Source organism: Centroberyx affinis, unplaced genomic scaffold, assembly GCF_046629955.1.
Source record: "Centroberyx affinis isolate AG114_WGS23_722 - 3 ecotype Tasmania unplaced genomic scaffold, CSIRO-AGI_Caff_v1 ptg000392l_1, whole genome shotgun sequence".
Taxonomy (NCBI): Eukaryota; Metazoa; Chordata; class Actinopteri; order Beryciformes; family Berycidae; genus Centroberyx; species Centroberyx affinis.
In genome coordinates, this window is record NW_027279060.1 from 550,085 (window position 1) to 563,744 (window position 13,660).

The 13,660-nt window shown below is 43.5% G+C and overlaps 1 protein-coding gene across 1 annotated transcript in view; it reads left to right on the top strand.

Annotated features, from left to right (window-relative positions):
• The window catches only part of fhod3b (formin homology 2 domain containing 3b), a 90,379-nt gene that overhangs the window by 73,744 nt on the left and 2,975 nt on the right, over positions 1–13,660 (top strand). The window contains exons 13-27 of the mRNA XM_071516050.1: positions 717–784; positions 1,425–1,532; positions 1,705–1,839; positions 2,456–2,506; positions 3,649–3,839; positions 4,701–5,293; positions 5,407–6,324; positions 7,350–7,508; positions 8,279–8,461; positions 8,735–8,854; positions 9,752–9,913; positions 10,097–10,287; positions 10,511–10,703; positions 12,444–12,630; positions 13,314–13,475. Of these exons, the coding sequence (XP_071372151.1) occupies positions 717–784; positions 1,425–1,532; positions 1,705–1,839; positions 2,456–2,506; positions 3,649–3,839; positions 4,701–5,293; positions 5,407–6,324; positions 7,350–7,508; positions 8,279–8,461; positions 8,735–8,854; positions 9,752–9,913; positions 10,097–10,287; positions 10,511–10,703; positions 12,444–12,630; positions 13,314–13,475 (3,421 nt within the window). The remainder of the gene's footprint in view (positions 1–716; positions 785–1,424; positions 1,533–1,704; positions 1,840–2,455; positions 2,507–3,648; positions 3,840–4,700; positions 5,294–5,406; positions 6,325–7,349; positions 7,509–8,278; positions 8,462–8,734; positions 8,855–9,751; positions 9,914–10,096; positions 10,288–10,510; positions 10,704–12,443; positions 12,631–13,313; positions 13,476–13,660) is intronic.

The window sequence follows — 13,660 nt, forward strand, 5'->3', positions numbered from 1 at the left end:
AAGGTCACAGTGGCCAGAAACTGATACATTTCTCACCAGATGTGATTTATGTTGCATCTATCATCTCCAATGGTACACAGAAAAAAGCAGCAGAAGGTTTGAACAAAGACATATTACTTCCTTTGCTCAGTTGCTGGAAAGAAAGATGTTCCTGTGGAAAACACTACATTTTGCTGACATTTACTGCTCATCTGCCTTTCATTGTGGCACTGCACCACAGTTAATCCAAGACAAGTCTATCAATGAGTTCCAAGCATAAAGGGCTACATAAGTTATAATTGACTGTCTCTTAGTTGTTCATGTTTCTGCATAGAGATCTGTTGCAATAGAAACAGGATGGACTGCCAAATCTGGACTGGCACAGCAGTGCCTCAGCGTGTATCCCTGATCCCATCTAAGCATAAATGATCTGCTGTTCCCTATGTAGAGGACAATAGCAAGTGAGCCAATTAAATCTCCTCAAACAGTCAGCTTTGTGAGGATTTAGATTGGTTTCATTGTTTTCTATAGAACACACTGCATTGGTAAGATTGACAGAGATATCGTTTTGCTCCTGTTGGCTCGGCTTGCCGTTTGTCTTGCAGCCCTCTTACCTCCGACTACTGTCTCACTACCCTGTCTCTGTGACTAACACTTGCATATTCTTCTATCTTTGGACAGCCTGACCTGACTGTCCCTCTCTTTCTCTTCTCACTGTGCCATTTCTCTGCAGTCAGACAGATGCATCACATACAAACAACTCCCATACATCTTACACAGCTAGAAAGCCCTGCTGGGCTGAAAGGTAAGGCCGGCAGTCATCGAGTCAACTGTTAGAAGTGTGTGCAAGGATAATGCAGATATTATGTATTTAAGTGTTTTGTGTTTTTAATCAATATATATTGTGCAATGCAAACTGTTCCGGGACAAAATGTGCATGATTTACAATCGCATTCGACATAGCCATAAAAGAATTCCCAAAAAAGAAGCAGGGCTTTCTAAAAGGTCAACTTGTGAAGGATTGCCTTGTTGAACCCTTTACACCCTGCTGCCTGCCTGGCTTTAATGTCTACCGTCTTTTATTGCCTCCACATGCGCAGGCAGGGATGAGCATGCCACCTGCAGATGCCCTTCAGAGAAAGCACAGATTGTCTTGGCATGGCTTCCCTCACAGGGTTGTTCAAATGCGAGTGAATGACATATCAAGGTTATTCACATCAGTTAGCTCCCTCCTGGCCTAAAAGCTGTGCTGCTTTATTCAACACGAGCACGGCTCAGTCTGAACTGTCCAGCAATATGACACTGGAAAGGAAAGTGTCATTATCTAACACTTTGTTGTGTCACTGGATATCACACATTCAGGCACATCAAAGCACCTGTTGAGTCATACCCTCTCCTCCGTCAGGAGAGAAAAAAGCATTTATTTTTTGCCCTTCTTTTAACAGAATCAGCGCCAATGGCACTCCATACCCTGGCAGGCACCAGGCTTCTACAACACCCATCCATCGCTTCACCAGTTCAGTTAACTGTACACCAGACGCCAAGCCTGACAGGTCAGTGTGTAACCTTTTCCACAACTAAATGAAAAAATCTGGAAGATATGGATGATTAAATGTTACTCACCCCACCTGTAGAACTCCCTTTTGAGCCAACTTACAAATATCTACCAAAACACAGAACAACCACTCAGTGGTTTCACATTTGATCTCTCTCTTTGGCGAGTAGACCTGCTTTAGGGGGCTTGCTGACCTCCTCCTACAGACAGCACCAGGAGTCTTTGGCTGCAGAGAGAGAGAGGAGACGCCTGGAGAGAGAGGAGCGCCTGCAGAGGATCGAAAGGGAAGAGAGGAACCGCTTCAAGTGAGTCGGACACATCCACCTGCACTGCATGGCTTCATATCAGAGAGACAATAAGGTTTCTTAACACTGTACCATAGGCCGCTCTACAGCCAACAAAGAATTTAAAAGATCATACTGCACTGCTAAGCTGTCTGATGTTGGAATGTGTGTTGGATGAAATACTGAGTTGGCTCCGGTCGTATCAGACTCTTGGGAGATATTCACAAATCTCCCACGAGTCTGATAAGAGCTGGGCTGTCTCTTTTTTATTAGGGTCATCAGTTAGACATACTGGGTCATGGCAGGTGTAGATGGGCAAATGCAAATGTTTTTTGTTTATTCTCTTGGTCATGTAAAGGCTACTTCAGGATGTCAGACTGCTACGAGGCTCAGGTGTCTAGTTTTAGCCATGTGTTGCTCTGTTTTATCCCTTTGCCCTTATCACATCGCCCTTTTGAGTTAGATAGCTCATCAGATACATTTAATACTGTATGCATGCAAAAGCAAACATTAATTATATATGAATTATGTATGAATTTGTATGTACAGTGAAATACAGGTCTTAAATTATCTGTCTCTTATTCACTCACTCATCTCTCTCTCTCTCTCTCTCTCTCTCTCTCTCCTTCTCTTTCAGCCGAGATTATGCAGACAAGAGGGAAGAAGCAAGACAAGCCAGAGAAGATAGGTGAGTTTACTTTCATGGGTTCACAATAACACTGCAGTAGTGACAATACAGACCATAAAACCCAAAGGAAGTTTGTGAATGCTTTGAGATCTTGTTTTGAAATTGATAGCAGATGTAAACTTGAGTTGCACCTTGCCTCAGGCTGAATTATAGGTGTCAGGGCCCCAGTAGGCCTGCTCAGCATTAAGACATCCCAAACTTAGCAGGACAAGGTGTGTAATTGCGTTTTGGCATGGATCTGGTCTGTGTGTGTGTGTGTGTGTGTGTGTGTGTGTGTGTCTGTCTGTCTGTCTGTCTGTCTGTCTATGTATACAAATGCATGCACAAGAAACATTGTGCAATATTTTCAATGTATCGTACAGTATTTAGACTTCATAGATACTGCCTCACCTTTTTCAATCTTGGGAATTGTAAATTGTAACATACATCTCTTTTAGTTGTAAATAATGTGCAAATCAAGATCAGAAAACACTTGTTTCATTTGTTAGTCATTTATTGTGTTGAAATATATGTAGGCCTTTACCAGCTGAACAATAATCAAAGATGTTGAACAGCAATTTAGCACTTTCAAAAAAGAAGAGGAAATAACTTTCATTTGAGACTTTTTAGTAATACTTAAGATTACTACTCCATTGTTCCATAATTACCCAGTAAAAAAACATAAAAATGTCACAAAATTTGTTGTTGACCACAACTATCATTCACCACAACTTGACTGAATATTTTGTCGCTGTCAGCTGAAAACCTTGTATCTAAATGTCATCTTTTCAGGAGCTTGTTTTTATCCAATGAGGTTTGAAAGGGTTTTATAATCCCAAGGATAGTAGAATTTTCTCAGCCCATAGAAGACGATCTAATCCTTCACAAGTGAAAAAATTAAAATCACCAAAATTGGAGTTACGAGGTTTCACACACGATTTACTGATGAGATTTGGCGCCATTTTGAAAACATTCTGAATCAGTAAAGATACCGTAAACAATGCCCAATCTATGTTCACACTTATTATGTTACCGGCTAATTATGCCATAATTACAAAAATGACTGAGCTGAAATTTGAAGAGTTACTAAAACTTCCAGTGGATCAACATACAGCCTAAAACATAGTGTGCACACTTCTGATAGCTGTCCGTCTGTGTTGCAGGTACAAGGCTGTGGAGAGGCTGGCTGCAGAGGAGTTTGAGAGGGAGCACACCAGAGCGCCGACAAGAGGCCGGACAGAGATCACTTTGTGTCTGAGTCCCAACCCCGCCAGCCGCTCTGCGTCTCGCTGCGTCACACCTTCATCCATCATCTCACAGGAAGACGTAGTTGCCAGTCCAGTCCAAACATCGGGTAAATGATCTTAGCCAACCATTTATTCGACATTAGTGCTCCGGAGATATGGGCATGGATGGATTGTAACATTGGCTTAGAGAGCTGGCAGAGACAATATAGGCCATCAGTGCTCTTCATGCCCACCTGTCAAACATGCTGGGCTTGGTATTAACACTTGGCGGGTGATTCTCACACTGAAATTAGATTCAGCTGGACTTTTGTTGGCAAGTGCTGATTGAGAATAACTGCTTGACTCTTAAAATCCTTATAAAAATATATATATGTGAAACAGGGCTATTGTAGGGGTCTATGCACATGACCCCCCGGTCATGTGCATAGATAGCTAAATTACATAGATTTGGTAAAATAGTTTGAATAAGACAGCCTCATTGATTTGTAGATGGTTTGTCTTGGCTACAACCAATAAGGTGTTTTCTTGTGTAATCGTGAAGTATTCTGCAGGAAAAACGAAATACTTTTGTGTCACTGACCTTACCTTCAGTATTACAGAAGTTTATATGATGGAACATACTACTTTACTTCACGCCGATTCAAATGAAACTAGTTTCCTTATACAAGTTGTAACTCATATCACGCACTCTCTCTCAGAGCCACTCGCATTGTGGCTTACAGTCATGTTGTATGGCCATGAACCATGGCAATACACTTTGATGACTTTGTAAATTACTTCCAAGGTCTGAAATGCTACGTTAACTTCAGACAATTTATCACTCCAATTAAGGATATGTCAGGAAGCTATTTCATGCTGTTTTGATTGTAAACAAGAATGTTTCTGAAGACCATCAGATCATTTAAAGGAACACAACTTAAATCCCTAAAGTAACATTTTGTTGCGCTTTGTTTTGATTTCTCTTCCAGGAACAGAACGTATCTCAGAGCCAAACCTTGACCCACAGACCAGAACCAGAAGTCCAGCGCCAGAGTTAACAGTATCAGAACCTTCCCCCATACCTCCCTCCGAGCCAGACGAGCAGCAGACTGAGACAGAGACGCCTGCAGAGACAGAGACAGAGGATGTTGCTGAGACTCGATCCCACCAGAATGCAGCGGTAGAGCCAGTGTTAGACGAACAGGCGGGCACGAAGACAGAAGAGAGGCAAGAGGAGGAGAAGCTTGAGGAAAAGAGACAGTCCATGGATGAGGCGGCGGTAGAGAAGCAGGTAGAAGAAGCGGAGGTAGTTGAGGAGGTAGCAGAGGTGGGAGAGACAGATGTGGATCCAGAAGGAGTGGAGGTGGAGGTGGAGGTGGAGGTCGAGGAGGAGTCAGAGAGGGAGCAGCCAATGGAAAGGGATGTAGAGGACAGTGTATTGCTGAGTGAGAAGGAGAGACAGAATGAGGAAGTGAATGAAAAGGACAACTGCTCTGCCTCCAGCATCTCCTCGGCTAGTAGCACTCTAGAGAGGGAGGAGCGTGAGGAGAAACTGCTGACCAATGACATTGAAGCAGGTATGGTTTGCTGCTAATTTTATTTATTGCATATTAAAGATAAATAAATAATCAGTTAATCTACGTTAAAAGTTATTCTGAATTAAAATTCCACGTTTTTTCTTTAACAACAGGCCAGTGGACACAGTGCATTAAAGAGGCAGATGTAAATGAGTGCAGCAAGATACTCAATAGCAAGCGCTTCATGCTGGACATGCTCTATGCTCAGAAGACGCCCAGCGAGGATGAAGGGAAAGTAGGAGAGACAGAGAAAGAGAAATGTGAATGTGAGAAGGAGACGGAAGTCCACGACTCCTCTGTGGCGAGCCTGGCCAGCAGGATCTCCACACTGGAGGCACACAGACAGGCCAGAGAGGAAAATTTGAGAAAAATGGAGGTGGGACATCTGGACAACCAGGGCAGCGTCCGAGCAGTGGCAGAGAAGTTTGGAGATTTGGTCAAAGGCCTAACGTCTCCTCCTGAGACTGAGGCCTCAAAAGACCAGCAGCAGCCTCAGACTGACAAAGCTACACCTGCCATCTCATCGCCCTTACCACCGAAGAAGGAGTCAGACTATATCTGGGATCAGCTGATGGCGGCGCCCAGGGAGCTACGGATCAAAGAGATGGACTTCACAGACCTAAGAGATGAGGATGACTTGGACATTCTAGATATGGACAGTGTGATGGGGTCTAGTGACCTCATACCACCACCACCCCCTCCTCCATACAACTCTGCCCTGCCACCACCCCCACCCTTGTTTGGGTGCCCCCCACCTCCTCCCATCCTTGGCACAATGATGCCCCCACCGCCACCATTCATGGCCCCTATCCCCCCGCCCTCCCCTCAGCTGAGTCGAGGGGAGGCCCCTCTCTTCCAGAAGAAGAAGAAGACCATCCGTCTCTTCTGGAACGAGGTGCGCCCCACGGACTGGCAGTATAAGAGCCAGAAATGCTGCAAGGAGTCTCTGTGGTCCAAACTGGAGCCAGTCAAAGTGGATACATCCAAGCTGGAGCAGCTGTTTGAGTCCAAATCTAAGGAGCTGCCTGTTACAAAGGTAACTTAATGTTGTACTGCTGTTACAGTATAACCATGCAGTATTTATATACACTCTTGGAGAAAGCTGGTTTATTTTTCTTCTGTGCTTCAGTTTACACCCCATAGCTTAATATCTCCTGTTGTGGTGAGATGCATGTTGAAGTTTAAGGGTATTTGAGAGGATCAGTTGGTGAGTGTAGCGCTAGACTTGGCCCAACCACGGTCCCCCTGGGTCTCTCACCGTACATGAGGAAGCACAGGATGCAGAACAGATTGTCTTGGATGTAGGTCAACCCCTTCTCAACTGGGGAGTAGACAGTATGAAGGAGAAGGCGATGGATCAAACCCCATCGGAGGTGCTGTCTGTCATCTATAAAGTTCTCTTTCCTCACTTGGGTCTCTGAAACTCTATTTGGTCAGTATTTGTTCCTCGCTGTTATCTGATGTTCATGGCATTTTCACCATTAGCCTATCTCTGTCCTTTCATTAATTTGCACCAGTCAATTTAACACGTTGGTGGCAGCAAGTGGAAGCAAGAGATAACTGAATTGAGACTCCATACCCAGAGGTCTTGTAACATAATGTCAGTAAACTGCACTCTCCTTGGACCTACATTTCTTCCTCATAGAAGCTGCTGGTTGAAAATATTTTGGCATCAAATTAAGCCATCGTTGGTGAGTCCAGTTTTCTCTGGACAAAGGGCTTGCTCTCTGCTGTTCATTACAAAGTTTTGTATTTGGCTCTCAAGTTTTGATTCATTGCTTCCTGTGTGCAGAGAATTCCCGCCACTGACAATACTCAAAACCAGAATGAAATCTGGGTAAACGGGGCAAATCTACAGCGTCTCAATTAGGGATAATGGGATGCTCTTCTCTGTCACAGCTCCTCTTTGTGGTGTAGGCTGATGAGTTGGTGTATTTTTACATAAGAATATTTTCTAATGCAGCTTTAAATCATTAGGAACTATTTCCATTACCCAAGAAACATAATCTAATGTGCAAAGTTTAACCCCTGATGTCTGATTCTGTTTGGTATCTGTCACAGAAAACAGCAGTTGATGGCAAACGACAAGAAATCATAGTTCTGGACTCCAAACGTAGCAACGCTATAAACATTGGCTTGACCGTCTTACCTCCTCCACGCACCATCAAGACTGCCATCCTCAACTTTGATGAGTATGCATTGAACAAGGAGGGCATCGAGGTAAGCAGTTTTTTTATAAAATAAATATCCATATTGGCACTGTATATTTTAAATCCTGTCTATTGCTGACCCATCAAACAAAACCCATTCATGTTGACTCAGTCCAAAGCAAACATGGTTTTGTTGAATGATATTTACCAAGCTCACTAAAATACATGTCTAACGGATTTCCCCAAATGAGAGATCTGTCTCGAAAAAGGTTTCACTTAGTTGGGATTGCCCACAATGTTGACGTATCATGTGATTTTCTAGCTGAATGGCTGGCTTTTTGGCTGATCTCACATAATTAATCACAGGGATGATTAAAGGTTAGCAACACATGCATATTTTCAGGTCATTTTTAAAACCCAAATATAGACTTTTGGAGGACTTCAGATCAGCAGATAATGATTAATGTTGCATCCCTTTGGTATTACATAACCTGCAGTTTTCAAATCCTTTCCTTGAGTTCATTCTCAACAGAGAGGAGGAGTATTCTTCTCCACCTTTTGTCTCTGGAAGTATTTTCAGCCAGACAACAAAAGGTGGAAAGTTCAGATGTGTCACAAGTTTGCACGGAAAACAGACTGTTTCTTTCAACTGCAAAGATCTTAGATAAAGCAGAACTAGAAATACCGGACACAATTTGCTTCCCCTCTTTCCGTTATTAACTCCCGGACATATTACGTAAAATGTTACCCAGACTCTTGATATATCGACTCTACGAGTGATCCAGTAAGCCTATTCCTCTCTCCACCCGTCCCCCTCCTCTCTTCATCCCCTTTTCCTAGAAAATCCTTACGATGATCCCCACGGAGGAGGAGAAGCAGAGGATCCAGGAGGCTCAGCTGGTCAACCCCGATATTCCCCTGGGCAGCGCTGAGCAGTTCCTCCTCACCCTCTCCTCCATCACAGAGCTGTCTGCCCGCCTGCAGCTGTGGGCATTCAAGATGGACTACGAGGTCGTCGAGAAGGTCAGGCCCTTTCCTGTTTGCTTTATATCACTTGCAGCTACATCGCACCTTGAGCCGCACTTTGATCATACTTCAGTTACATAAGGAAAAACAGAAATATGAAAATATTGAAAATACTTCATAATGCACATGCCACGGTGAATTTGTGTTTCATGTCCTCAGCAGCTTACGTTACCATATAACAGTCAGGATTCTTGGTGATTATTATGTGTTTCTTGACTTAATCTAGTCACTAAAGGAGCCTGATTACATTTGGATGTCATGCTCTTTTAGGAAGTGGCAGAGCCTCTTCAGGACCTGAAGGAAGGGATGGACCAATTAGAGAAGAACAAGACACTCCGCTACATCCTGGCCACGCTGCTGGCTATAGGCAACTTCCTCAACGGCACTAATGTGAGTAACCTTCAAGACGTATAGCCTGGAGGTTGCTCTCTCTCTCTCCTCTCTCTCTCTCTCTCTCTCGCTCAATCTCCTTTACTCACTTCCTCAGTTTCCCCCCCCCCCCTCCCCCGCCGCCATATTTACTTGGCAAGGATAACAGTGGGCTCTCTGTGTGTAAAAGAATGTGCTGTGTGCTGCCTGACTGTCTGCTCCAGACACTATCCTTCTACAGTAGAAAGTTTGTCAAGGCCTCTGCTGAACCTGGCTCTGTCTGTCTGAGAAGGAGAAAAAGAAGAAAAAAGGGGAGGGAGATTGTACGTGTGTGTGTGTGTGTGTGCACGTCTGCGTGTTTGTCAGTGTGTGCTGGGGGTTTCTGTGGCTGCACGTGTGTGTATGTGTTTGCTGGCCTTATGTATGTCTGTGCGTGTGTGTGTGCATTGCCTCTGTGTGCATGTGCATATCTGTGTGTGTGTGTGTGTCTGAACCTCCGATATCCCGAGAGCCAAGCATGCACGGGGGAAACATAAGTCATCAGCATCAAAACAAGTTCCCGTAAATAATGGCTGCATTTATATTTTACAGTAACCCATTTAAAACTGGCAGAGGAACAAGGGAGCTCCTGTTAGGATTATGTCTTTCATGATATATTCTGGGTTTCTTAGCTCTGCTGCGGCGAGCATAACAATTGGTTGGGTCTGCAGTTGATTGTGGTTTCTGATAATCACAGCCTAATGAATCTGCATATCTACTCTGCGCACTCCATTGAGCCCCTTTTTTCTGACCCCGCCAAAAAGGAAATTCACTGCAATTAAGTACGGGCTCTTGATTTTTTCATTTCAGACTGTTTTATGTTTTGTTTTTTTCCGTCTCACATCATGAGTGTGTTGCTGTGTCTGCCTGCATCTCTAGGCTAAAGGCTTTGAGCTGAATTACTTGGAGAAGGTTCCAGAGGTGAAGGACACAGTTCATAAGCAGTCGCTGCTGCACCACGCCTGCTCCATTGTGGTCGAGAAGTTTCCAGACAGCTCTGATCTCTACTCCGAGATAGGAGCCATCACCCGCTTGGCAAAGGTTTGTCTCATTTTTTTTTGTATTATGCATTATTATGTGTAGCTTGGAACAAGCACAGAATAAGAACATAAGCTTAAGCTAAACCCCTAAATACTATCCATTCGTTTGTGCTAATACACTCATTATTATTAATCATAGTTGCCAGCGGTGTGATGTGAATTCTGTCCGTCATGTCGTCCTCAGGTGGACTTCGACCAGCTTCAGGACAATCTGGCCCAGATGGAGCGAAGGTGCAAAGCATCCTGGGATCACCTCAAGGTCATCGCGAAGCATGAGATGAAACCAGCACTGAAACAAAAAATGTCAGACTTCCTAAAAGACTGTGCGGAAAGAATTATTATTCTGAAGATTGTACATCGAAGAATAATCAACAGGTACGTTCAGCTGTAGATTACTGATTACATAACTTATGGTGTCTTTGATTTCCACTGTTTCCAATATAATTCATTGCCATTCTTTTTCGTTTTGTTGATTTATTGCCACAACATGCCATTTTACATAATACTCTGAAGCGTGACCCATACGTTTACTTAGTGTACTGTGGGACCACTAATGGATTCCAGTAAAGTGATGTAATGTTTCACCACTCACCTGCAGGTTTCATGCCTTCCTGCTGTTCCTGGGCCATCCGACCTATGCAGTACGTGAGGTCAGCATCCATCGCTTTAGCAAGATCCTCAGTGAATTTGCCCTGGAGTATCGCACCACAAGAGAGCGTGTGCTACAGCAGAAACAGAAGAGGGCCAACCACCGAGAGAGGAACAAGACCAGAGGAAAAATGATCACAGATGTAAGTGGTGCGATGGTCACAGCGCACACTTTCTCCATTTTCCCTGATCCTCTTCCTTGTTTAGATTCTACTGTCTCAACTTTATGGAACAATCTGAATTTCAATTCCTTAGACACTAGTTAAATCCCACCATAAGTGGCCATTTCAGACACCACATACATTTGTCATGACATCAGCATTGTTCCTCGGTACTCACATGTATAGTTGGTTACTGTAACAACAATCAGTGAGTTGTTTTCAGTGTAGCAGCAGGCTGAGGCCAGGCCAAACACCTCCCTGCATGATTAAAATCCCTTAAACCCCTAGCAGCCTGCTGCTCAGAGGGAATCCACAGCCGGCCTTGGCAGGGCCTCTCAGAGGACCCTAATTCAATCACTGTGTGAAAACTCAAACCTTTGGATGTCCTGTAGGAGAAATAACAAGCTCCACACCATAACCATGCTCTTCTTACAGAGACATGCAGGTATATAGATGTCACACTGTAAAATATGCTTTGTTTCCATAGTTTATTGCTTATGCTTATTTCTTATAGTTTTGCAAAACCAATCTCTTTATTCTTGTATTATTCATATATATCATATATCATGTTGTCGATGTAGGGTGATTTTCATGTTTTAACTTCAATTGAAGGATCACATGCTCCTCTATGACTTGATTTTACAGCGCTTGGGTTTATGAAACCAATTAGATAAACTCAATAATGTCAACATTTCAGTAAACAGCATTTTAGTAAACAGCCTTGTTTTTAGCTTGATCACAAAGTTAAAAACAAGGCTGTTTACTGAAATGTTGACATTTTGGAGAAACAAGGTTTTCACAGCGATATATCAGCAAATATAACACACCTTTGACAACACTTCTTTTATATTTCTTCATCTTTATCTCTGTAGAGTGAGGATGACGATGATAGTGAGGTAGGGGTAATGTGTGTGTGTGAACATGTGCATGGGAATGTCGACGTTCTGTTGTGACTAACATTGAACCAAACTGCAAAGTCACAATGACAGTTTATCTTTTTTTTCCACTATGTTGTCATAACTTCCAACAATAAATGAAATATTTATGACTAGATTAGCAGAAGATGAGTCATTAGTAAGATTGACAGGTTGGGTGTATGTGACCCCACATGAATGAGGAAGCAAGAAGGCGATGACAGGGAGAGAAAGGGAGGCGGCTGCATGCTGTGTGTGGAGCTGCTGAGTGAATCACACAGGAGGGAGTCACCGTCTACACATCAGCACTTCCTGGTAGAAATTAATCCTGGGTAATGGACCTCAGGGGGACACGGGGGTTCATCTCTTGAACCTGAATGAGGTCCACATGAGAACCTGATGGTCGGGATCAACTCGGCTCACACTGGCTTATGTGCGTTGATGCAAGAAACACACTCAACAATGGGGAAATTGGGGGATTTTAACTGTTAACTGATACCAATCTTTTGTTTGTGTTAGTTGTCATAGGATGATCATTACTCACACAGAGTAAACCACGTTTTCAAATTCGAATGTGGGAAACGTGATGCTTTGAAATGACTAATCTTTCATATTTTAGGCTGGAGATTGCTGTGTTACTAGTATTGATTTACTTGAATGAGATTTTGAGCACATTTTGAGCTTCTCCTAATGTTTTTCAGAATACTACTGGTGCCAGAGCATGACCCTGAATGTCATCATCTCTTACTCATAAAGTCAGATAACCTTTGGCTCCATTGTTTCTGCTGTGTGTCGTCCCTCCCTGCAGAGTGGTAAGTTTGGCGGAGCCTCGTCAGACGGGCAGGACAGCCAGCCTCAGGGTATCCAGTATGCTGAGGATGCAGCTGAGCATGAGAACATGAAGGCGGTACTGAGGAGCAGCCTGCAGGGCGGCGAGAGCGGGACGTCCACTGTGCCTGGCCTCCGCTCACGCACCAGAGCCAGCAGCACCAGAGGTCAGTCTCCTTCAGCCACCACCACACACATCCTATACTCTACCTCAAATAGCCCCTACCAAGCTTTGATATTAGCATCACCATCATCTAGTGCTGAAATGATTAGTCAATTTTAGTCCTTAATCGTTTTAGTCGTTTATCAAGTAAAAATACCAAACATTTGCTGATTACAGTTTCACAAATGTTAAGATTCTCTTTTCTCCGTTTAATATCATTATAAAAAAAAATTTTTTTTGGGCTGCTTGTGAACTTGTGATTGACATTTTACAGACAAAATGATCAATTTATTCACTGAAAAAATAATTGCTAGGTTAATTGATCATGAAAATAAAGATTAGCAGCAACCTAATAATCATCATCATCATCATCATCATCGTCCAGTAGAGGGATGACCTCACTAGCCGCTACGTAGTCATCCCTCAACCGGAGAACTGGGATTTGATCCCCTGTGTGGCCAAACCGGCTGCAGGAGCGCCGCACTAGCTGGCTGACCTCGCACCCCAACCGGTGAATTTCTCCCTTGCGGGGGATCAATCAGTTTTATCAAAATAATTCTACCTCAAACATTTAAGTTAATCCGACCTGAAGAATACAATATGCATCGCCGTTAAACTTTGCCTTTCCATGCTTTTACTATACAATATACTGATTGTTTTCTCATCCATTCTGACCTTATTTATCAGGGCGTATTCCCCCATGGTGCACTACAAATGACGACCCAGTGAATTGCACAGATGATACAGCTGATGAGATCATGGAGAGAATTGTCAGGTCAGCCACTCAGGGGCCCAGCCAGCGGACACAGCCTCGTGAGAGGAAACGGTCCCGAGCCAACCGCAAATCATGTGAGTCGATGTTGAACTGTGTTTTCCCTTAATGCAAGTTGTAGCACGATCGGAGTAGTGGCATAATTAATTATCAAGCACAGCTAAATATCATAAGCCAAGAGGATCCTAAACAGCATAGTGCACAAAAAGATACATTTATCAAAAGCTTCTATCATTATATTACATTTTCCTCCCTTGCTCCC